This window comes from Acipenser ruthenus, chromosome 1 (genome assembly GCF_902713425.1).
Source record: "Acipenser ruthenus chromosome 1, fAciRut3.2 maternal haplotype, whole genome shotgun sequence".
Lineage (NCBI taxonomy): Eukaryota > Metazoa > Chordata > Actinopteri > Acipenseriformes > Acipenseridae > Acipenser > Acipenser ruthenus.
Window position 1 is genome coordinate 63,150,349 of NC_081189.1, and position 26,212 is coordinate 63,176,560.

At 38.6% G+C, this 26,212-nt stretch overlaps 2 protein-coding genes across 2 annotated transcripts in view; one reads left to right on the forward strand and one right to left on the reverse strand.

Moving 5' to 3' along the window:
• Nucleotides 1–26,212, reverse strand: part of LOC117421149 (sorting nexin-25-like) — a 62,414-nt gene that overhangs the window by 18,914 nt on the left and 17,288 nt on the right. Inside the window, exons 4-12 of the mRNA XM_034035141.3 lie at nucleotides 25,073–25,245; nucleotides 22,619–22,805; nucleotides 12,731–12,801; nucleotides 8,325–8,515; nucleotides 4,755–4,886; nucleotides 3,641–3,916; nucleotides 2,435–2,599; nucleotides 1,193–1,324; nucleotides 344–484 (exon numbers count right to left, since the gene is read on the reverse strand). Of these exons, the coding sequence (XP_033891032.3) occupies nucleotides 344–484; nucleotides 1,193–1,324; nucleotides 2,435–2,599; nucleotides 3,641–3,916; nucleotides 4,755–4,886; nucleotides 8,325–8,515; nucleotides 12,731–12,801; nucleotides 22,619–22,805; nucleotides 25,073–25,245 (1,468 nt within the window). The remainder of the gene's footprint in view (nucleotides 1–343; nucleotides 485–1,192; nucleotides 1,325–2,434; nucleotides 2,600–3,640; nucleotides 3,917–4,754; nucleotides 4,887–8,324; nucleotides 8,516–12,730; nucleotides 12,802–22,618; nucleotides 22,806–25,072; nucleotides 25,246–26,212) is intronic.
• Nucleotides 4,888–26,212, forward strand: part of LOC117420836 (cilia- and flagella-associated protein 97-like) — a 53,762-nt gene continuing 32,437 nt past the window's right edge. Inside the window, exon 1 of the mRNA XM_059027289.1 lies at nucleotides 4,888–4,906. The gene's annotated coding sequence lies outside the window, so the exon portion shown is untranslated. The remainder of the gene's footprint in view (nucleotides 4,907–26,212) is intronic.

Below are 26,212 nucleotides of genomic sequence, written 5' to 3' on the forward strand. Positions count from 1 at the left end.
GCTGTTACATGGAACTGGCATAAAAAGGTTAAAAAATATGAGTGTAAGAGAGTGGCTGCTTTCCCTTCTGACTTCAGAAACATGGGTATGGAGGATGAAGTACATAACAACACATTTCTTTTTACATATTTCTTTGAGAATAAATCATGTACAAATCTGGTACAGCAAAATCCTGATTGATTCTGTCTCTATGACAATATGGTAGCACTCAAGTTAGCAGCATTAAGTAATTACTATCCCTCAGTGACCCTACAAAAACTGCACTGCTAGTTAAAATATTGGGAACACAATGTTACCACAGGCACATGGGCATTGTGCATTACAGGGAAGCAACAGAAAATACCTCAGTGAGCTTTCTGTGCAGAGTTTGGAACTCACTCAACCTTCTGGAAACTGTCCAGCTATTGTTTTTAGACTCGTCGCTCTCAAGTAAATGCACACAGATAGAGTAGCAGGGCATTTGCTCGCCATTCTCGTCAGCAACCTGTTACAGAAAGAAACAATTTAACAACCAAAAAAAGGAAACGTGTAATGCTGACCTCTCCTTTTGAAAAGACTAAATTCAATTAATTGCGATTTACTTTTTAAAATCTATAACAGCAATTCCTTCTTAATTTAATTACCTTGAGTCATCAAGACTTTAAAGTAAAAAAAAAGCTTTTATTTAAGATGCTCTAGGAAAATGTAATGCATTTCATATAAAATAAAAAAGATTGTAACAGAATGGGTGTTTTCAGCAGTGACAATTCTCCACTGATTTTAGACATGAAGCGATTCAAGCCAAGTAATATAGCACACTGCGTTACTTCCATGTTCTATGTCGGTATCCAATAAAATTTCCATGAGGACATCATCAGATGTTTTCAGACACTTTTTAAGTGCTTTATTTTTTTTTTTTTTAAACTTTGCCCTAAATTTAGAATCTCCAATTATGATTCTTCCCTGCCCATTACATATCAGTATATATGCTGAAAGCCTGACATGGGTGGAGCTGCTAATTTTAAAGTTAATTTAATTGTCTTATTTTGTTTAAAAAAAAAAAGGAATTTCCTGACTTTTGTGGCTTCAAGCGAGAACCGGTAACTATTTTTAACTATTTTTAAATACTGTAAGGTAAAATGATGTAGATTATCTTTGCCAATACCATTTCCAGTTGAGTGAACGGAGCCCCACACCAAATTCCCTGAATTACCTCGTTGCTATTGATGATGGCTCTCCAGGTGCCCAGGTTTTCACACCACCAATCTGTATGTGAAATGTGTAGCTGAAGGTCAGTGTGCTCCTTCTCCATAGTGCTGATCTCCTCCCTCAACATAGAGACAATCTAATGGGGGAATCCGGGGTTTAGAGTTCCCAGGTAAAGCAGCAATTTACTTACATATTCTCAAGGTCCTATCTCAGGACCTGTGGCATACACATGTAAATAGTGTGTTTTATTTTTAAATTTGATCAGTTTTGTAATTAAAAGTGTGTTGAAAATGTGTTTGTACTAAATATGGCAGGACTGGGAGTTGGAATCCCGTTGGTAATTGGGACACATGTGGAATGTGGCCAAGTGTTACTTGAATAACTGATTGTCAATTAACCATGGCCACATGTTTTAAAAGGAAGCTGGAAAAGCCAGTTCTTTGTTCTCTACTAGCCGGAGGTGAAGGGCTGTGAATTTGTGGAGAGCCTGCGTGACTGTGCATATATCCAGGGTGAGTGAACCAACTACTTGACTGCTGTGTGTTTAACCAGGGTCGTGAGTGCAACGGAGGATCACTGTGTGCATTCCGGGATCTTTGGTATTGAAGAATAGAATTTAGAGGATTCTAATCCCACCCCAGTGTATTTAAGTGTGTATCATGGAGAAGGTTCCTAGAGTGGGACCTCCATTACAGTGGAAGCAGCACTCGTCCACTCTGTGTTCTCCTGCTTTAGGACTAGCATTGCTGGTACCCTAGCGGTGACCACCTACCACTGCAACAAAATATTGAAAATAAATCCTGCGTGCCTGTGTGGCATGTCAAACACAACCTCTGTGTCTCTGGTCTGTCAGCAGATACCCAAAACTCTTCCGCAGGACCTAATGTGACCTTGAGACCTTTGTTTGTGTGACCCCAAACAGACATTTAACTGACTAACATTTCAGTTGAAAGATCTGTACCCTAAAATATTAGTTTCAGCAAATTTAGTAGTACTTGATGAGTGATTAAAGATCAACGTATTTTTCTTGCTTCAAGGTTTTATGCACTTTATAAACTCCTACCTCCCACACCTCTTTACATCAAATAATCAACCAGTTAGAGGGCATTTTTCAGTACATTTTCTAGCAAATTGAGACTTTCATTCTGTAATAATTTGATCAAATGAATTACTGTGAGGTATGTAAGACCTGTGGTAATAGAACAGCAATATTATCCAGTACATTGTTTGGTAAAATTAAAGGTACCTTTCTGTCAGGTTTTGGCGCATTGAGAATGGAGCCCAGAGCTTGTCTTTTGTACTCCAGCTTCTCGTTTAACAGGCGAAGCTTGTTGACAGCGTAGCTGGCCTGCTCATTAAGCCCGCTGCTACCTTCATCCAGCACCTCCTCACCGCTTTCACAAGCATGGCTCTGGAACAACACAAGAAAACAAAGTTTAACATTAATAAAGCTGCTTCATCTTTCTCTAAGAGAACATAATTTAAGTATTAACAGATTGCTAGTGCTTGTCAGAAGCGGGGGTGACAGTAAAGAACCCTATCAGTGTGAGAAACCAATGACAGTTTATGTCCCTCTTAATTACTCATAACTAAGGATACGATATGATCACAGTGAGAATTTTACAACAATATCCATTTTGTTAAGGTCTATTTAAACATAGCTGTGGCTTTGGTATTACAAGATATACATTATCCCACAGTACATTGTTAAAACTAGAAGGTAATTCTGCATCTACACTGTTGACAGGTACTGTTAAGCCCCTGCACATGACAACCACTGCAAGAGCTGCAAATCAGGGTTTCATGCTCCTCCAAAACTGTAAACCATAGGTTTTGCATTAGCAAGGGTATGTAGATGTATATTTTCTTCACAGATGGCTTGAGTTCATTTGAAATTGTTTGGGATATTGCTCTCTTAGTTACTTAGAACTTAATTCCGCCACTTTTTTTTTGTTCTGTGTACGTATTCACCTTTATTTGACATGTGTTAACTGCTTCAGCTTAGCACTGCCACCAATTCAAAAGATGTGTACTGCTCACTTCCTATTTTTATTTTCATGCTTGGTGGAAACAAATGGCAAAGTTCACAGGTTCTGTGAAAGCTGTAACACCAAAGGCTTTAACACAGATGAAGATATTAGCTGCAACACTTGTCAATTTGACTTGGTTTCACATCATGTGATTGTCACCTGTCCAAGGGCTTGGCTTTATGGTATATAGAAGTATAAAAAAGGATATTAGTAGCTATATGTCCTAAAGTACTAGAGAGTGACCCGAGAAGGGGTATGCAGATCTAAACTAATGGGGAAAGTATGGGCCTTATGGATACCTATCTGTATGTATGCAGGGAGTTAGTAACCATTCGGAGGTAAGAGTTCTGTGTTTCTTGTTTTAAATATACAGTTTTGGTATCTGGCCTTTCTAGATGGTCCTCTGGTCAGCGCAGTCTTACCGTCTCATCTTTGTCCTCGGAGCTGGACTGCGAGTTACTTCGCTGTTCCTCCTTCTTGATGAGTCTCTCGTACATGTCGCTCACCAGGAAGGACGGGTAATACTTGTCCTTCATTGTTTTGTAAACGTCACTCTGAATCTTGGTGAAAATGCCAGTTCCTTTGTTACCCACAAGTGTCTGCTGGATTTCTTTATAAAGTGCCTTTTCCACAGGAATTTCTCTGCTTTCCACAAAGAAGTTTTGGTAGATTTCACCAACAAGTTGAGGTATTTCATTCTGTGGAACAAAAATGTAGTTAATAGCAGGATAGTTAAAATGGAAAATACAAATACATTTGAAAACCATCAACTGGACAATTCTCAAAGCTTTTTACAACAATTTTCTATAGGCATTATGGTTTCTGACAGGAAATAAAACTATTCTAAACAAAATGACTTGCACTAAACTACAAGCCTCAAAATCAAATGTTTGAGAAAATGTGTATCAAAGTCCTTTTTAAATGCAGCCCTATGTGTGCCAGCGGGGAAGGTACTAAAATGAGTTCAAAAGCACCTCCAATATGCAGATGATCTAAATGTACTTTAGTGTGACATGTCAAGGTAACATCTAGCCAGCACACAGGCATTGACAGATCTGATGGGAACAGTGCCTTAAGCAGAGTAAACACTATCCAATACAGGCTTATTATTTTTTGATGGGTATGTTTTCTATAGCAGCCTTAGACGTGGATAAAGTCAATTACATATTTTCTGTATTCTTGTAATACACTGTATCTGCAGTCCTAAATACCTTGTCTCGGCACAATCTACATTCCCAGAGTAGATGTTAATACCAAATGCTCCAAAGAACAGCTATATTCTACTGACACAATGTTACACCTTTCTGTTGAAGAGAGCTTATAATTATGGAGATGTAGGTGCCATTAACTGGTCAATTCTCAGAAAATGCGCCCTGAGAGTTAAGGTTCATTAAGGTCCCATTGGACTCTTGTCAAACCACAGGTATCACAAGCCCTGTATCTTCCCTGAAAAGACATGCAATCCCTTCCCCTCCATGCAGCCCTGGTGTTCACAAGTACAACTGTTACTATCCATCGAGCCAAATAAAAATGTACCTTGTTAGTATTCTTCAGATACTCCACCGACTCCCAGAAGCTAACAAGTGCTCTCTTGTCAACCCTTTCCATGTAGATGCGGAAATGTTCCCGAAACTTTGGGTTGGACATGATCTCTTTGAAGTGAAGAATCTAGTAACAGAACACTTGAAGTAAGTAAAAGCAGCCATAATGATTCTAAAGACAATGACTGTAAAAGCAGATATTATCACTACTGTCATTACTGTGTTTTTAAAATGGTTGTGTGGTTGGTGAACTGTGTGGAGATGTGGACTAAAACACGTAAAACTACTGAATTTGTGATTATAACAATTAGAGCATCACTAAATGTAAATAAGTAATGTTTAATCATTATAGCAGAGTAGAAAACAGGAGCCAATTATTCCTACAGGACAGAAGAACTTCAGTTTCTTCAAACTATTAACTAGTATCAATATTAATAAGATTAACACAAATGCTAAGACTGCACATCTGAATTATCACCAGTGCAAGAAAATCCTTTTATTGCCCATTGAGGCTACACCGTGGTTTTAGAGGGCTGCAGCATGTACAGAAATATAAAAACCTTTTGCCCAGGCCGGGGTAGTCTTTTATTTACATGAACCTGGGGTGTTTTACTAATGCTATGTATCATTACACAGCAACCTGTCATAGCCTATCCAAGTTACCATACCCTCTATTAACTGATGGATCTCTGCCATGTGTTATTTACACAAGCTGCTACCAACTGAACTGTACAGATGCAAACTGATCAAAGCACATTTTATTCCGGGTCTAAATTGGGTAATTCAGCTCTTACCAGGACAGAATGGATTCCTTTGCAGTTTTTTTTTGTTTGTTTTAAAGATGGTGTGTTTGGGATTTCAGTTTATTTTTGCATGCCGTCACTTCTTGAACGTAGAAGGACTGAGAAAGCACAGTAAGAAGTGTTTTTGAAGTGCTGCTTTGTAAATTGACATGTTGTATTTCAGTGCTTTGTTTTGTATTAATTTCCACAGATTTTCTTTGTATATGTACTTTAGTGTTTTAGACACACTGATGTACCTGACATTATTAAGACAACTAGTTTAACGACTCCCTCTCTCTGTTTCTCTTGTTTTTATTATTGAATTTGAATTGCATATATGTATGTGTGTGTGTGTTACTTAAAAAAAATATCTGCCAATATATGCTTTTGAGTAGAAGGTACTACCCAAACTAGAATTAATAGGCAGGTAAGAAATCTGATGAAGCCCTACTTTTAGATAATTATTATTATTTATTTCTCAGCAGACGTCCTTATCCAGGGCGACTTACAATTGTTACGTTATTTTTTACATACAATTACCCATTTATACAGTTAGGTTTTTACTGGAGCAATCTAGGTAAAGTACCTTGCTCAAGGGTACAACAGCAGTGTCCCCCACTGGGGATTGAACCCACAACCCTCCGGTCAAGAGTCCAGAGCCCTAACCACTACTCCACACTGCTGCTATGATAATACAAAAGGGAGGAGTAATTGCTGTGGTTATAGAGATCTGTCACAGGATACAGGAAGGTATAATACTAACTGGAGACAGAAGTGAAATGAAACCAAAATGAATGAAGCAGCACAAAAGCTTTTTGAAAATGTCAGAGACACCAAAGACTAATGCACTTCCACTGTGCTTATTGAAAACCTGTGTCTCAAATCAATAACGCAATGATTCAGGCAAGGATATACATTGGAAAAAAAAATCTGAAGGTTACACTACGGCTCAGATTTCTTTTTATTCATTCCCTGTTTCTGAAAGGAAATCAAAACCGCCAAACACTAAAGCAACACTGAAAAACTATTTCCATGACGAGGTGAATCCAGGTGAAAGCTATGATCCCTTATTGATGTTACCTGTTAAATCCACTTTAATCAGTTTAAATGAAGGGGAGACAGGTTAAAGAAGGATTTTTATGCCTTGACACAATTGAGACATGGATTGTGTATGTGTGCCATTCAGAGGGTAAATGGGCAAGACAAAAGATTTACAGTAAGTGCCTTTGAACGGGGTATGGTAGTAGGTGCCAGGCACGCCGGTTTGAGTGTGTCAAGAACTGCAACGCTGCTGGGTTTTTCACACTCAACAGTTTCCCGTGTGTATCAAGGATGGTCCACCACCCAAAGGACATCCAGCCAACAGCAGGCTAGTGGTCGAAAATGGCTCATTGATGAAAGAGGCCAAAGGAGGCTGACACAAATTGTGCAGAGCAACAGACGGGCTACAGTTAGTCAACTGACTGTCCAGTACAACATTGGTGCCGAAAGACCCATAAAAGAATGCACAACTCGTCGTACCTTGACACGAATGGGGTATGGCAGCCGACGACCTAACAGAGTTTCACTTCTTTCAGCAAAACACAAGAAACTGCAGTTGCAGTGGGCTAAGGAACGAAAACAATGGACACTGGAGGATTGGAAAAACATTGCCTGGTCTGATGAATCCCGGTTCCTGCTGTTTCACGCTGATGGGAGGACTAGGGTATGGAGACAACCACACGAGTACATGCATCCATCATGCCGCGTGTCAACATTGCAGGCTGGTGGTGGTGGTGTGGGGTGTGTTTTCATGACACACACTGGGCCCCTTGATAAAAGTGGAGCAACGTTTGAATGCCACAGGATGTGAACTATCATTTAAGTGATATGCATCCCGAGCCGAAGGACCCAGTGGAATTGAGTTGGCATTATTCAGACAACACCTAGTCACCAGGAGATATGCATTCCTCTGAATTGAGTGCGAACATTTCAAAATCCTAAAGATAGTGATAGTGGCCATTAATGTTAAAGATCAGAATTAAAATGAAAGTATGACAAAAAGTCCCCAGAGAGATGTTGTTGAAATAAGAGAGATGATTAATATTGTGGGCAAACCTCAACTGAGCAGGAGCTTCCGTTATAGTAACTAAGAAGTAACTATCACTCTGAGAAGCAATAATTGGTAGTTACTAAGATAATGAGGCATAAAAAAAACATATAACCTGGTAATGACTAGGTAATAACCTTGAGCCTACATGGTATCGACTTGTGGAATGTGTGTTATTATACCATCAACGATGTATACAATGGTCGTACCATGTAGTTACAAGTAACAAGATTCTTTTCATATGGTAATTTCCCTGCTCTCTTCACCACACTGCCCCCTCCTACCTCCAATCCATGCATTACTATCCATGCATCTATTCATGTCCTGTAATATAAAGTTCTACCCAATAACTACAAGTAATGCACAGCACAGCTGAAATACAGCTTTATCACATTGTTGGGGTGGAAGTTTTATACTTAAATCTACTTTGGAGGACATAGAAACAACATATGAACTGAGCAAAAGAACATCAACATGAATATATCCTTTCCTCCACTATCTGAGCAGTCAATTCTAATGTGCCCCCTACCCCCCCTACAAAAAGGAGCTGTCACAGGTTAAATTCTGTTAATCCCATACCCTTGTCAGCACCCTGCTGCTGTAGTGACACAAGCTTCATTCCCATGTCACATTTTTCTGTTTGTGTTGTGAAAGCCCCCTGCAGAGAGCCTGTTTCCATCAGCGAGTTTCTTACCCTCGGACTCTGGCGGGCCTCTGTCTCCTCGGCAGCCCCGTCCTCTTGATGGTCATAAGCAGGGCCCCCCAGCAACCTTATCCGCTTCTCACACTGCTTCTTAGCCACGGTCAGCTGGTTGATGTACCTCTTCATATTACGAGCCCTCAGCAGATCTGCCTTCATTGCAGCCATCTCTTTACCTTTGCTATCTGCAAAGAGATGGCTTGTTTAGAAATTTATATATATATATATATATATATATATATAGGTGCATTTGTCTTACTAACAAACAAAAAAAACACCACGCCATAAATTAAAAACTTAAATGTTAAATATACCTGCAAAAACATTTTGACTGAAATTCGATAAACTGGGTTTGAGCTCAAGGCACTACTTTTACTTAAGCTAATTGAGCTTGTAAGGCATCCAAGATAAATTGCCTTAAGCAGTACCAAACACATTTGTTCTATGCAATGCATAACAATGATATAATGCACTAACCTGATTGGACTGACATGACATTACCCAAGGTAATACTGGTAGATAATCCCCTTAAATCTCCCTCTCCTCCCCCACACCAAAAAAAAAAAAAAAGCCCCTTTTTTTTCCTATCCACCACAGCGACAGCATCTAAAATCTTTTTTAAATTCCCTTATTCCCTGTTCTACCATTTTCTACCAAATCAATACCCAACAGGAAACTGCTGTAGGCACTAAATGACAATTACCTGAGCAAACAGCAAATTGACCTACAGCAGCTATATCAAAGCAGCACTGACCCTGCACTCTACTGAACTAGGGGAATTGAAACGGCTTGTTTTCTAAATGTCATCGCCCTACAGGGGTCAGTGGTCTATGACAGAATGTTGCTCATGAAAGCATGAATTGAATAGACCATAAATTAAATTATTATATAAAATCGAGTTCTAACCTATTTATTTCCAGTACAGTACATAACCTGGAATTCAGTACTCGTACATCATTCTTTTTTCCATTAGCAGAGAGGAAATAAGACTGCTATTGCATAGCAGTTTCCCCCATTCCAGGTTTTATTATGTGCTTGATAAGCCCCAGTGTATAGGGAACAAGCACTTGTGTGTTTTATTAAACACATTAAAACCAGGAATGGATCAAACGGCTATACAGTGGGAGTCTTATTCCACCCATGCTATTATGCTGTTGAGATTAAACCAGCTCACCATGAATAGGCTACATCAGATACAGTAAACCAGAAGGAGTGGATGTTGTGAACATATAGCAGTAATACAGTAAAGGTTACTCCATGTGAATTGAGAACCACATGGTCACAGGTTAAATTAGGTTCATAATTCCAGATAGTTAGATTTTGTCCATGAAGTAAGCTTCTGAAATGGTTTCTGAATAGCAGCGATGGAAGTATGAAAACATAAAAACTCTCCTTACAGGGCTTTTGACATCAGAACAGTACATTAGCTATGCCTGTTATGCATGAGCCATGCTGCAAATCTAGGTACTGCCCATGTATTAGAGAAGTATTACTGATTATCCTACTTGAACTGCAAATTAAAAGTCGCAAACCCTTTCCATACATAGATAAACCAGTACTGAAATTGCCTATCTGAACTCAACGGATTGTAACTGCATTCTACTGGAGGAGGAAGGTCAGGTCCTGGAGTTGTTGATAATATTGTGGCATTTGAATTGTCTAACATTGTGTGACAACAAAACATCTGCCTTTGTACCAAATTACTTGTTGCACAGAGCCTGTTTGTTAAAGGTTTATCAAAAATAAAATGCTGATCATAGTCTAAGAATGAGGTACAAAATAAATAATGAAGCAAACATGTACAAAGCTCTCCAACCTGCTGACCCGCTATGTCCTTGCATGCAAGGTCTCCGACTCAGGCTTGCTTGTTATACCCAAGCAAAAGTGCACCACACTCGGAAAGCGCTCTTTTAGCTTCATGGCCCTGACTCTCTGGAACTTTCTCCCAGCCTTAGTGCATGTAGCTCCCACAATCACTCGCTTCAAATCAACTCTCAAGACCCACTTGTTCTCTCTTGCTTTCAATGCTCTTTAAGCCTGATATCTGTTATTAGCTGTTGTCTAAACTGCTAGTTCAGGTTTTTTCACTCCATCTTATTTGTATGATTCTGTATGACACAGGCATCCACAATGTTTAGACTTCACATCCTAGCCTTTTGCTTAATGTATTATGCCTGTATTTAATGTATGTTAGTTGTATAGTTTGTTTCCTATGGGCAAAAGGACCGACTTGTGCATTTGCCAAATCACATTAAGAGGAGGGTTGGGGGAAATGATAGGAGAAAGAGCAACAGCAGGGACTGTGTGTGTTTCTTACTGTTGTCTGTGGTACACGTCTCTATTTAATTTATTTATCACAGGCTTGGATTCTGACAGCATTACCTTTTCCTTTGGTTTCATGGTCAGTGTTGGAGAGAAAACGGAAAGTTGTTTGTTTATCTGAATTGAGCAACAGTGCGGATACATGGAAAATCCTGCATGTTAAATATTTCCATATTCCTCTTTTATATTCAAAGGTTTGTTACTAATTTTATAAAATATTAGTTTTAAATACATAAAACAAAGGCTGGATAAGGCATTTTCAGTATGGTACCAATTACAGTTAGTAAACAGAACAAATCACTAATCTGACTAGTACCAATTTTGCAGTGCAATACTACTTAGTTACATAACAGTGTTTACACCCTGGTAAATACAGTTAACCCCTTATCAAACATGAGAAAATACCTCAATCAAAACCCGGATAAACTAATCTAACTTTATTTTTTTTATGACGGTACACAGCACACATGATATCCTAAGTCATACCAAATACTGGTATACTGAATTACAGTTGTCTTAAATCAATTAAAAGAGAGCAGTACAGATACCATGGCATTGCCTTATGTCAAATGTCCCTAAGTAGTGGAGTACTCCTATTGATTAGTGCACTTTTGCGTCACTTCTAAAACTATAAAGGAGCAAAGATGATATAATTAAGATATGAAGAAATAGTCTACAGTCAGCACTCGCATATCCGACAATATAACATTTTCACTTCAGTGACGGTTAAATGAGTGTGATGCATATCTGATTATTTCATTTTGGCCTGTTCCAACCCTTGTCCATTTTTTCAGGGAACTCAACGATACAATGTAAAAAATACGTAGCTGAAAGGATTGTGTTTTAAAATAAGCAGACTTCTATTTAGATGTATTGTAGTTGGTTTTGTTGGTACAGGACTATTTTCAACAGAAGTAGTATTTTAATTCAGAATGATATGATTCTGAAAATATCACTTGCCAAAAGACGACTGTGGACACGTGGACTGTAATACAGTACATACTTTTAAATCTGGTACGTATTGTAGCAGAATGTAAATTCCCCATTAACGACCCAACAGCAAAATGAAATCCAAATGTTACCCATGCACAGAACTCTGTAAAACATAAAAGGCAATGCAATTTAGCAAAAGATTAAAAAAACACAACCAGTTTCCAGAATTAACAGTATCCAAAGTCAGTATTCAAAACTGCAGAATATAGTGCTCGATAAGACCCTAATGTCACGGTTCACTTGCAAATGAAAATGCACAAAAGCAACTAAATATCACTGTTTAATGACTAACTTTGACATTACCGTAGCTGATTTGGCATGCAAGGGGGGGGGAAAAAAAGACACGGGCTGTGACGGATAAGCAAGTATATTGTAACATTGAAGAGATGGGATTTGTATCAGAAAACTGGTGACTGAGTCAAAAATCGTGTGTGACAGGTAAGTGCATTAATTTGTTATATATATATATATATATATATATATATATATATATATATATATAATAATGGGGATTGATTTTATTATTAATACAAGGGCGGTAAAACGCGACTGACATGTATCTGGGTAACAGATATCCGAGTGCTGACTATTTTATAAAACAGACATGTTCTTCTTTAAGTAATAATTCTATAGGCGTCTATAATAAATGAGGATTGAATTGAACACGAGTTACGTTGCATTACATCTCTGTACTTATAGGGGAAATCTTTATTCTAGAGTCGCCTAGATTAGTATGTATCTGTAATCTGCTGGAGTGAAACTTTTCACTACCAGAATCATAAGATTAGTGATCTTCACAAGTAATTTCTCTTCAGATCTATTGTGCTACTCAGCATTTTTGGCACTATAAATTTTTATAAATTTTTATAAATTATATTTATTTTATTATTTTTTTATTTATTTTTTTAAGTGAATTCAATAGTGCTTAGCTATTGAACAAAGCCCATTTCATACAACACATTTGTGTTTGGCTTAGCTCCCAGCATAATGTTTTACTACAATACGTCACTTGCATAGCAATGAAGAAAAATCAGCTGCAACCCAGCCGTTTCAAATTGCAGCCGAGCTCCAAACAGATGCCTTACCTTTCTGCTTCTTCAAGTGAGGCAAGCTGCTGATCGTAGTTGCTTGAATTACTTCAACAACAATCTGGTACCTGTCAAAGAAACACATATCATCCATCTAAAACATCTATATATATATTTTTTTTTTAAGCCATTAATTGTGTTTTTTTTTTTTATCCCGCTTCTTTTGTTCTGTAACTTATTTCCATTCAGCACTGTTCTTATCTGGTATGAACCTAAAAAGACAAGTTATTTTTTTTTAGCCCCATGAGATCAAAGAAGACAATGTCGTGGTTTACATGCACTTGAAAATCGACTCTACAGTCGTGATTGTGACGTTGTCACGCGAACACATCTTGAAACAACAAAAGGAGGTCCTTCTGGCAGCGCGACTTTAAGGGCACAGTCAATCGCTTCCTCACGATAAAAATAGCTGTAAAAACCCATGTAAACTGGAGCAGGAATTGTACTTGTGGCTCATGAGGTTTCAGCAGTCAAGATCCCGTTCTTCTGACTTAATATCACGTAATCTCCAGCAGAAAGGCCGTACAACAAACACACCGTACATTATTTATGGACTACTTCAACAGTAGAACCGCCGCGGTTCTACTCATACCTACAACCACCGGTACATTTTAAACACCATCACTATTAAAATGAATGACAAACTATCAGATATAACTCAAAAGTTTTATTCAAGCACATCATATCAAACATCTCCACAGTCGAAACGCCGTATTTAAATGAATAATTAAACATAGGGTTTATTTTCTAACCACATATAAAAGCACTACTTCAAAAAAACTATAATAAAATAAACATTTCAAAAGAAAGTAGTGTGTAAACAGGTAAATGCACATACAAAACTGTAAAAACAAAAGTAGTTTTTAATCTAAAATGAAAGTAACATACAATTTATTTTGCGTGTGTCAGAATCCAGGTTGAGCTGCTGCAGCCTGCTGCTTTGCAGTTTTCTGATCGAAATGTTTCTGCTGAAGCGCTGTGGCTAGCTTCAAGATGAAATCTCTCCTACCTTGTTACCAAACGAAGGAATTGATGGCTGCCAGGTCCAGTAGAGATAACAACAGGTTTGTGTGTGTGTGTAATGTAATATATATAATATATGTATATATATATACATATATATACACTACCGGTCAAAAGTTTTAGAACACCCCCATTTTTCCAGTTTCTATTGAAATTTAAGCAGTTCAAGTCCAGTGAATAACCTGAAATGGTACAAAGGTAATCGGTAAACTGCCAGAGGTTAAAAAAAAAAGTTTAGGTTACCAAAATATAATGTACATTTCAGAGTTATACAAAAAAGCCTTTTTCAGGGAACAAGTAATGGGTTAACAACTTACAGCTGTTCTGCAGCAATGGAAGTAAATTAAGCCTTGAAAGTTGATGCTAACAATTCCTACAGGTGTCCCAACTTCTGTTGATTACTTACAAACCCTCTGTCTGTATAAAAGCAGTGTTGGAACAGACTGTTACTACACCCTCTTAAGCATTATTTGGACAGTATTGTACTGCAGGAAACAGTATATTGCTCTCATAATGGCGAGAAAAAGGCAATTAACAAAGACAGACAGACCATTAAAACCCTTAAAAGTGTAGGTCTTTCCTTTAGAGAAATTGCAAAGAAAGCCAAGGTGTCAGTGAGTACAGTTTCCTACACCATCAAAAGGCACTTGGAAACTGGAGGAAACTCTGACAGGAAGAGGTCTGGCAGACCCAAAGCCACAACAGAATCAGAAGACAAGTTTCTGAGAGTCAACAGCTTGCGTGATAGGCGGCTCACAGCACAACAGCTTCAAGCACAGCTTAACACTGGTCGAAGTAAGCAAGTCTCAGTTTCAACTGTGAAGAGAAGACTTCGAGCTGCAGGTTTGACAGGTCGAGTGGCAGTAAGAAAGCCATTGCTAAGATGACAAAATAAGAAAAAGAGGCTTGCCTGGGCCATGAAGCACTGCCAGTGGACTACTGAAGACTGGAAGAAGGTCTTATGGACCGATGAATCAAAATTTGAAATCTTCGGTTCATCACGCAGGGTTTTTGTACGCCGTCGAGTAGGCGAAAGGATGGTTCCTCGGTGTGTGACACCAACTGTCAAACATGGAGGAGGAAGCGTGATGGTCTGGGGCTCTTTTGCTGGATCCAGAGTCGGCGACTTGCACAGTGAGTGGCACCCTGAACCAAAACTGCTACCACAGCATTTTGCAGCGCCATGCAATACCCTCTGGTATATGCCTAGTTGGTCAGGGGTTCATCCTACAGCAAGATAATGACCCAAAACATACCTCCAGGCTATGTCAGAACTACCTTAGAAGAAAAGAACAAAACGGTAGGCTTCAAATCATGGAATGGCCAGCACAGTCTCCAGACTTAAACCCCATCGAGCTGGTTTGGGATGAACTGGACAGAAGGGTAAAAGCAAAGCAACCTACAAGTGCAACACATTTGTGGGAACTTCTGCAACAGTGTTGGGAAGAACTTTCCGAACAATATTTGATTTCCATTGTAGAAAGAATGCCACGAGTGTGTTCGGCTGTTATATCTGCAAAAGGTGGCTACTTTGAGTCAAATTTAGATTAAATTTTGTCAAACAAAACGATTCCATGATTTCTTTTTTATCTCCAATTGTTTATTTGTTCTATGCTTTAATTTCAGAGTACATTGAGACATTAAACTGCGTAAATTTCAATAAAAACTGGAAAAATTGAGGTGTTCTAAAACTTTTGACCGGTAGTGTGTGTGTATATATAATATAAATTGAATATTGTAGGTTATATTCAAAATAATTTACAAATGTATTGTAAAAGGCAGTTCTAGTGTTAATGAAATGTAACTTAGATGTTCCACAAACACACACACAAATACAAATTCTAAGTAGTAAAACTTGTAGAAATTATATTTATATAATTTTGTGTGTTGGAGCGTGTGTGTTGGAAAGGTAACCAGACAAGTAGCTAATGGGTGGCGTAATTCAGAATTGTGCGCGAAAACACGTGAATTAAATTTCTCTTGTTAAAGTAAATGTTTTCATCTTCATGACAATGCATGAAGCTCTCTTCATGATATTCAGAGTCGTTCTTTTCCTACTTGGTAAGCAGACACAGACATTTAAATATCCCCGCCCCTAAATGACTATGAATTGATTAATCTGCATTGGTACGCCAATTTTTTTCCTAAATCAGAACTGCATAGCAACCCATTTCTTAAAGTACGGCAAACAGGTTGTGAGAAACTGTCATGACTTGTGCATGTAAACGCCACCAATGTTGGTGATTCACTACTGTGCTCATTCAGGCAGTGGCTATTCCTAAAATTACATGCTTTTGTATGGGCTGTACTGGGGGCGGGACTTTTCTGAAGCACAGTATTATATATATATATATATATATATATATATATATAGTTGTTTTTTTGTTTTTTTTTGACAAGTATAGACCGCGGCACCCTCTGTGTCCCGAAGCACGTTAGAGGCTGAATAGGCCAACTTCACTACAACAGACACTCTTGAATTTGAAAGTACTTGATTCCAGCTATGTGGCTAGACTAGACAGCACCTCAAGTGAGCACTTAAATTCATTGTTAACGGCTCTGAAGTTGAATACTGTGTGAAATTTGAATTAATACATTCTAATAGAATTTATAGCACTCCTTGCTTTTTTAATGCTTTTAATTGTTGGTGCTATTAAAAGAAAAAAATAACAATAACTTCAAATTAATTCCTTTGCTGTCCTACTAAATATCTACATCCTTAAGACTTGGGGCCTTATTTTCAAAGCGTTTCCTGCTATTTTCATGTGTTACAAAATGAGTTACAAAAGACATTGAGAATGTTCAAGAGAACTTGAACTACATAGTTTTGTAAAATTAACAGACGTTTTGCCTGAAAATTGTAAAAGTGTAATAATTGTAAAAGACCTGAGTTGAGATATTATAAGTCCCTTACTGCTATCTCATAACAGACAAACGATGTTTCTTTTTATTTTTGTATTCTAGCTTAAGCCTAAACTGTTCAACAACCAGGCCAGGCAGAGACTATTCTACCCTGCCTGGGTCGCTTCCACCAGGGCTCGGTACTTTTGGTGTGCTGCTAAGACCAGCAACTTTGCGAGAGCAGGATTCTAACCACCATACTTGCTTAATTCACCCTGCACACCAAACTGCAAGCTGACATAGATTATTCTACCCTTTAGATTTCTAGACAGGCAAAATGATTCCTTTATATAAATATATAACACATCGTCCTCCACAGGAAGGTTACATTTATTTATTTATTTTTTTTATTTATTTAATTGGATTGTCAATATTAAGGATATTTGCCTTACTTGTGTCTCAGTGAGACAGATAGCATCACTGATCCCCAAGAAGAAACACAGATACCGGCTGGAGAACACATCAACAATATGACTTGGCTTTTACACAGAGGATATTTACCATAAAGTTTCAAAATCCACAGAGTCCATGGCATCAATCTAGTTCAGTTAATTACAACTCGAAAAACGGACGCAGTCTAACACAAATTGGACACAATCACAGTGAGAAAGTTTATTCCAAACAGTTACTTTATGACTACTTTTGAAAGCTTTGCAATAGCCTAATTGTATAAAACAAATGTTAATGTTAATATTACAGTACCTATAGAACTACACCCCCTTGAACTTTCACATTTTGTTGTCAGTGCCTCAGCGTTTCATGCATTTAAATGAGGATTTTTTTCCACTTACCTACATACTCCACACTGTTAAGGGGGAAAATTTTTTATTGAGAAAAATAATATATTACAAATACAAAACTGAAAGATCATAATTGGGTAAGTCTCCACCCCCCTGAGTTAATACTTGGTGGAAGCACCTTTGGCAGCAATTACAGCTGTGAGTCTGTTAGGATAGGTCTCTACCAACTTTGCACACCTAGATTAGGCAATATTTGACCATTCTTATTTACAAAACTGTTCAAGCTCTGTCAAGTTCCTTGGGGAGCGTTGATGGACAGCAATCTTCAAGTCATGCCACAAATTTTCGCTTGGATTTAGGTCGGGGCTCTGACTGGGCCCCGATTTGAAATCCCACCTCAGCCACTGACTCATTGTGTGACCCTGAGCAAGTCACTTAACCTCCTGGTGCTCCGTCTTCGGGTGAGACGTAATTGTTAAGTGACTCTGCAGCTGATGCATAGTTCACACACCGTAGTCTCTGTAAGTCGCCTTGGATAAAGGCGTCTGCTTAAAAAAAAAAAAAAAAAATGCACTACCCAGCAGAGGGAACCTACAGGAACTGCTGAATTTATCCTGAAATCATGTGAATCACTACAATTTAACACAGGTGGAGGCCACTTAACTTGGTGTGTGATTTTGAAGGCGATTGGTTACACCTGAGCTAATTTAGGATTGCTATTACAGGGTGGTGGACACTTATCCAACCAAGCTATTTCAGTTTTTATTTTTAATACATTTTCTACAAATTTCTAGAATATTTTTTTCACTTGGAAGTTGTGGGGTAGGATGTGTAGATAAATGGAAAAAAAAAACTATTTTAATGCATTTTAATTCCAGGCTATAAGGCAACAAAAGGTGAACATTTTTTAAAGGGGGTGTAGACTTTCTATAGGCACTGTATGTTTAAGCAGGTTACATTTATTGCTTCAGCAATAGATTGCAGGAGGATTACCTCTGAATTGAAATTAATCTTGAACAACAGATTTGGGGGATTTTTTTGAAATTCATGTTCTGGAACACTGAACAGATGAATCAACTACATAATCTGTAAATTACACAAAACTGAACCCTGGCTCAATAGTTCTCATTAATACACATACAAGGGGGGCTTTGTTCTTTTTAGAATCTGTTACAAATAATGTGGTATTTTTGGATACAAAAAAATGGACTGGATGTGGAAGTATCACTTTTTTCGAATTTGTTTACCACACAAGAATGAAAGGTACTCTTGATAACTGCCATACTTGGTCAGCCTGCTGAGCCTATATATAGAAAACTGTTGTTGAGACTGCATTATTTTGTGCACTCTAACCTTGTAACACAGAGGAGCCTTAAGTGAGGCATCGCTGAAAATCCTAATTGAAAACAAGTCATGCCCCAGTGTAGACAGTTTGCCTTTAGATAGCTGAAGGTGTTTCTTATCCACTATCTAACATAATAATTGGGGGATGCTCTGACCTAATTTCCATGGCAACACCATGCTTGCAAAAGAAAATTGTTTGCTTAATTTTGTTTTTATCCAAATGTATTTATTTGCTGGTATCACCACATACTATCCCAATACATCAATCAACTGCCTGTATCTACTTCTGCTTACTTTAGAACACTCTAGATCACACACTTCAATAAAGGTTCATTAATGTGACTAGTTTTTATTATTAATATATTTGTATTATATTTTCATTGCAGATTCTTTGTCAGACATTGCACCTCAGCACACAAGAATTACTTTTAAGTAATGAACCTCCAGCAGATTGATAATTAGCCTGAATTATCATAAAAACTAGTGGAATTAAAATGCCCAACTGCTTGTTGCTATGGTAACATACATTCTGCCATTTCCTTTAGCCATTTATCACCATAACGACAGATTAATATGGTTTAATATATTCAAAGTTCATTGTGGTTTAAAATGCAGAGTAGAAAAAAAATGGCACACAAATTAAATACTAATTCATCAGAATAAACCCCCCCCCCCCCCCCCCCCCCCGTAGCAGGGTGCTTGCCCTGCACGTGTGTAAATTAGTGTTGGTATAATTTGTATGGGGAAATGGGTTTATTGTGTATCGTTTTGGAGTTGATTTGTATGATTGAATTATTGTTTACAGACGGGCGCTCGATTGAGACTTGCTGCCTGCTAGCTTTGGTTGAAGGGAAGGGCAGCAAGTGATTGGCTGCTGGTCCTCAATCAGCAGGTGGGTGGGTCTTGACCGAGTGTCCGGCAGTTTAAAAACATCCGCGGGAGATGGCTCGGGGCGACTGTAACACCATGCCAGAGGGGAGCGGCGTATACTCGGGAGGAGAGGGTCCGCGCTGCAGGAACGACAGCTACGCAGTCCTGAGACTGTAAGAGGTGCTCGTGAAGGCAATGCCCAGCCAAGGCCGTATGAAGCAGCAGGGGTTGTTGTATGAATACCGGCTCATCAGTAGGTTAGTTTAGGGGCTCGTGATCCCATGTGATGTATAGCGAGGATTATGTAGTGTAGCCGGTTCCTGGAGTGGGACGCCTCGTTTTATAAGGCTAGCGCTCTCTGGGGCACCTTTTATTTGTAGTTCTTGTACTGTTTTATTTTGCCTTTTGTACAGCTTGCTGTATGTGTCCTCTGTGAGTTACCATGGCTGGTAACGTCACATGACCACCTTTATTTACTTTCTGTTTATTCTTAATAAATCCTGCGCGCCTGTGCCAGCGTTTCAACTCCACCACCCCAGTGTCTCTCTGTGTTGTTTGAACAGCGGCTACCCACACACGTGACACGAGTAACACCCTGTCACACCCCCAAAAAGCAAAACATACATTCCTTCAGCTGCAGAATATCATTTCCAATTATTTTTTCAGGGAGACTGGGCATTTAGATTTGCTCCTGTTTCTGTCCAGCATACTCAGATCATCATCACTGTTGGTATTGTTGTTGTAAACATTTTAGAGCAAAGTTCACATAATGCAGAGGCCTTTCAAGTATTGTGAAGGGAAACAGACTTGGTAGATCTTATGCAAAAAAAAAAAGAAGAAGAACACACACATAGTTCAAACTGGCATCTTTAACTTCTGCTGACAATGCAGCGAGTTCACAGATAAACAGTCCACTCTTGTTCTTTTTGCCATCTGTTATGCTGTGAGACTCCCCACCACCTAAACCCCAGCCACAGCAAAGAATGGATTTCCTCCAATTAATAGACAAATCTAAACTGCCTTACTCTTGGAAACAATAGGAACAAGTACAGTACATACATTTTACGTACATGTTCATTTCAGTGCTGTATCATTGACAGCACAGTGAAAACATTTGCCAATATACTAAACAAAAACAAGACATTGTTAAACACATATCCTGCAGCATGCCATATTGGAGGGTTAATGGCATTCACAACATCATATGGCCGTTGAATACAAGCAGTGGTGAAACTGCACCACCATTAGGGTCAGGTTTGGATCCTTCTATCTTTGAGCCTTGTTATTATGCAATGCATTTTTTATTCACTTCTTGTTCAGATCTTTAGCTGAAATGAAGTCCTGACTATTAAATAATATTTCCTAAGGGTATGGGCAGCTCTGCAATGTAAATCTTTTATTGCTGCACTTCTAATACATGTTGATTTTGATTGAGTGTTTGAAGTTGAAGAGGGTGGTGAAGGCTTTGGTCTTTTGGTCCACATCCACCAAAAAACATTCTAAAGAGGTCTCTAGATGCTGATCCATATGAATCTTTATTAAAGAATGACACTAACACTCAATTTTATAGCATCTTAAAGCACAGGGAACGGAACCCTTGGCATTCCTGAAGTATAAACATAAAAAATAACACACCTGTGCATGCCATCTAAAAGACAATTTGACATTAAATCTAGATTGTAACATATTGTACTGCTGTTAACAATGTTTCTCTTCTTACTTTCTTACCGACAAAAAAAATCCAATTCATAACGGGCTCCAGCTTGCAGCCCTGTTGCTCAAGACAAGGTCAAGTGACTCATCAGAAGCCACGCAGTAAATCAGCAGGTTAGCTTTGACGCATCCAGGAATGACCTTGCTCTTAGTCCTTGTGTTCTTCCCATTAAGATACTCTGCATTTTTTAATGTAACCTTATTCACATTTTGCTTCACAGAAAATAAATTAAGCTGAGCTTCTGGGAACAAAACAGTGATAATTCTAGCATAATGATAACCCAACAGCTTGTACCACACATTAACCCCCATAGGCCTGCTTCTACTACTTTTCACTAACATTGATTCAGGTTGTACTGTAATGAGACAGAAAAGAGTAATGTGTGCATGGGGACAGGAGAGTGAGCAGCAGGAAAGAACATTTACTGATTTAGTTACGCGGACTCGCGGAGCATGAAATCAGTGCCACCCATAGGATTTGAGCAAGTTGTTGAGCAAGTGTATGATAAAGAAGGTATTCATGCAGGTTACACAAATGTGAAGAAACAGGTTTAATGTAAATATATATGAATGTTTAGTGTAAATGGCTTGAATGTTAAATAGTTTATTTGTGTATAAAATCATTCCAGGTGTAAATGTTTATTGAATAATTAATCCTGTTAGGAGTAGGCAGGGCTTACTTAATGCTGTACCTTCCTGGGCATGGGGGATCATTCGTGAGCTTGTCTTGTAAATGTACAGTGCCAAAATAAATATTTATACCAAGTGACTGTTTCATGCATTCTAAAAACCTCTGTGTACATAACGTGTTGCCGGATGAATGTCTAATTTTATGCTTGATACAAGGCACATGATCTAGTTACATATATGCTTTTCTCCATCCAAAAATGCATTCCTAACCACCTATTGCTACAGGTAGAGGAGGGGCATGCCATTAGCTTGAAGGCTGACAATAAGGCAGGTTTCATCGAGAAGGAAACTTGTGTCACTGCAGCTGCCATGGTTACTAAAAACAAACCAAATTACGAATTTTCCCTGTAACACCATTTAACACATACTGTAGTTGACATGTAACAAAATATTTTAGTGGAGACTTGGCCAGTAACAGAAAATGTCTATTTTTTTGTGTGCTTTTTTACAATTCCGGTCTGCTTTTCGAGCCTCATTTATGAGACATCTTCTAACTTATTGTATCACTGCTGTGGTCTGGGAAAAAAAATAAAAATAAAAGTAGTAACATTAAACAAGGACTTCAGAACACTTACTGTTTTCATAGCAATGACAAAAAACCCACCTTAGTTGCTTCAGGAATTCAACATCAGAGCTGCCGCTGATGAGCTTGATGAACTCTTCGTAGGAAGGGGCGTACGTGTAGGCCTTCTTGTGGTGTTCATTCACCTGCTCCCTGAGTTCCAGCTGGGCGAGCAGCATCCGATTGATGTAGTCTGGGTCGCTGAGCACCTCCACCAACTGCTTCAGCACTGACATCCATGTAAGAGATAGCACATTTTAGTATGGTTATGTAGCCCGAAAAGCACAATGACAGTGGGTTCTTTGAGCAATTTAAAAACACAGGCCTCCAGGGTTTATAGGCATGAGGCAGCTTAATTAGCCTGGGTTTAAACTCAAATTTTAAAATGCAAGTTTGTAACTTTTAAAACTTGTGAATAGCTTGTTAGATGGATTTTAAAAAATCTGTAGTTCCCTTCATAATAGTGGGGGGAAACTACCTACTTGCTGATTTATTAAATCTACCAATAAATATACCAGCACACAGGATTTGCTGTGAGGCAAACATCCTTTGAGCATTTTTTTGTATCTGTCATGAACATGATGTTTAAGCCTTTCCTTCTGCTCAGTGCCAGCTGCGTTAAAATAATACATTTTGTATGAATTTCATGCATATGCTGAAGTTTTGCTACAGCTTGCCAACATTTGGTGCCTGACCTCGATAAGGTATCAACCCAAAAAGGAAATGCCTGGTACACAGGAGCACATTGTCACATCGAGGAATGCTCATTTGAAGGCAATTGACTAGAGTTGATAGTTAAATTAAATTTACTGATAAAACCTTTTAACAAAATTTACAAAACAAAAATGGCATCTATCTTTTTAGTATACAGTAAGCAAAGGAAATTATAGTCCCGAATTAAAAGATAAAAATACCAAAGATTTGGAGGGTTGGGTTGTGAATTCTAAGATAAATAACTACAACAGCATTTAGAAGCAAATGCACCATTTTCACTGCCAGGCCCTCCTGGTAACGGCTGCCCACAGCAACGAAACAGGGTGTTTCCACGGCTCGTCCAATTGGCTGAGCGCGGATATCTGGTCAGGTTTTGTATCGCATACTCTATAGCCAAACTGGCTACAAAGGAAGTGTGTCATCCCGTAGCCAGGAGGTGCTTCTGCTCTTTGTTTACAGCCATGATGAAACACGTGGAACTCGATACATAAATACTGAGTGACGTTAGCCAAAAAAAAACAGGCATTTATTCCTACATGCCATAGCTGCATAGGTTATTAAGATATATTATTGTTTTACATTTAGCAGTGTGACGCCTTTATTTTTGAAAGAGAACACACTGTAAAAATGCTGTGCCAGTGTGTGGTATGTATTGCTGAAATGGCCTTAGGTGGAAACAATATGGTGTTACACCAGTAATAGATTTTACCTGAGAAAAATAATAGAATACAGCCTTGTACCAAATACTAAGACTAATAACTTCAATATATGACAGCCATCAGAGGTCCGTGTCAAAAGCACATTTTAGCATGCACTATTTACATAACCTGAAAATACGAAGTCTCCATCTAGAAGGCACTGACATTGTGAATGGGTTATTTTTTTTGTTCTAGCATACCCATGATTGAACAGTATCAATCTCTCAAAGGGTTAGGTCTTTATCACTCGGAAACCAAACAGGCACATTGCCTTTAGACGACATCTGAAATGGTTTATGAGACAACTTGCGTCGGGGAAGGATTTTCAAAAGACAGGATGAAAATAAATGGAACAGAAGATACCCTACTAAATCATTAAAATTAAGTATGTAATAGGGCATATATACTCTACACCAGGGGTGCCCAATCCTGGTCCTGGAGGACCGATGTCCCTCCTGGCTTTTGTTGCAACTGTGCCCTAAATTACTTAATTGGACCAATCAAGCCCTTATTAGACGCTTAATTGGTCCAATTAATCAATTTAGTGTACAGTTTGAACAAAAACCAGGAGGGCATCGGCACAGTTTACACAGTTTAAACTAACTGCCATCGATTGGCTGGAAAAGGGCAATAAGCTTTCAGAAATAATGACGGACTCCAGTGGTTTGAAATGCAAGATCGATACACTGTAAAGAGTTCTATGTACATTTCAAAATGATTTCGGTAAAGTGTATGCAGTATATGTAAAGTACCAGCACCATGATCTATTTGTGTTAACTGTGTACCAAGTAGGCCAAGTTTAAAAAAAAAAAAAAAAAAGAAAAAAAAGAAAAGAAAATGCAATTAAATTTAAAATCTTTTATTTTCTATTTTGTGTTATGAGCCTATTTGAGCACTATAAATGTGTGTGTGTTTTTATTTTTTGTCCCGACATGACTGGTTTAGCGAGGGACTACTGTATTGGGTTTTTCTCTCTTGTTATTATTTCCAGGTCCCGCTTGCCTCAGGGCTGTCTTCAAATTTTTTGGGCAGACATTCCAACACTAAGCCTGGCTTCAGTAGCTGTCAGTTCCTACAGCAATACCTTTAGTGGCAAAGACTTCTGCCAGGACCACCCTGAGGCTGCGAGAGCGGACATCCTTGGTGGGAAGGAGGTAGAGCATGAGAAGGCGCGAGCAAGAGCGCAGGAACCGCAGCTCCTCCTCCGGGCTGTTCAAACACGGGTGCAGTTGGAACAGCTTTGGGGGTTCTTCTTGTCTGAGAGTGGAAACAGAGTTTTAGAAATGACACTGGTCTCAAGCCAGGTTATTCTCACTGTATTGTGTCACTTGTAGCTTACTGTACAAATTCCAACACAAATTATGAAAACAACAAATTATTTACAGGGGTGATTTTACATTTTTCCTCACTCCAGACCCCTTACTTACTAAATAGCTTAATTACTAAATATCTCTGAATAGATAGATGCTAAATATTTAATAAGCAATTCATCTCCAAGTGTAATGGCACCCCAAAATGTTCTCCTTTTTCTCGGTAAGCAGTAAAACTGGTAATGGGGAGTTTGTTGCTGGATCATTTCACTCAAGCTACCTGCTCACTAAATATCTTGGTATCCCTGAATAGAAAATAGTCTCCTCTTTAATAATATGCAATAGATGTTAATGAGCGGCCTGTCCCACAAGTGCTGGGATTCAGAGTGTTTTGGATGCCTCTAGACCAGGGGTGCCCAATCCAGGTCCTGGAGGGCCGATGTCCCTCCTGGCTTTTGTTGCAAGTGTGCCCTAAATTACTTAATTGGATCAATCAAGCCCTTATTAGAAGCTTAATTGGTCCAATTAATCAATTTAGTGTACAGTTTGAACAAAAACCAGGAGGGCATCGGCCCTCCAGGACCAGGATTGGGCACCCCTGCTCTAGACAGTCAAGGTTAGAATGCTACTTTGTCAAACCAACACTGTGATTCCCCCCCACGTCAGAAAAAAGTAGCAATACCAAAACAGGTTCAAAACAGCATCTATCTCCTTCTACCCTAGAATAAAATGCAAACACAGTTCACGGCTTTCATATGTTTAATTGTAACCACAAGGAAAACTACTTCAAATGAAAATACAGGACATGTTGTTGACATCAAGATGCAGAATGACAGTAAACACACCAAACATTCCCCAGTTGGCCTTGACATAAGAATGTGTACCTTGAATGCACTTCAGTCTATTTATAGAAA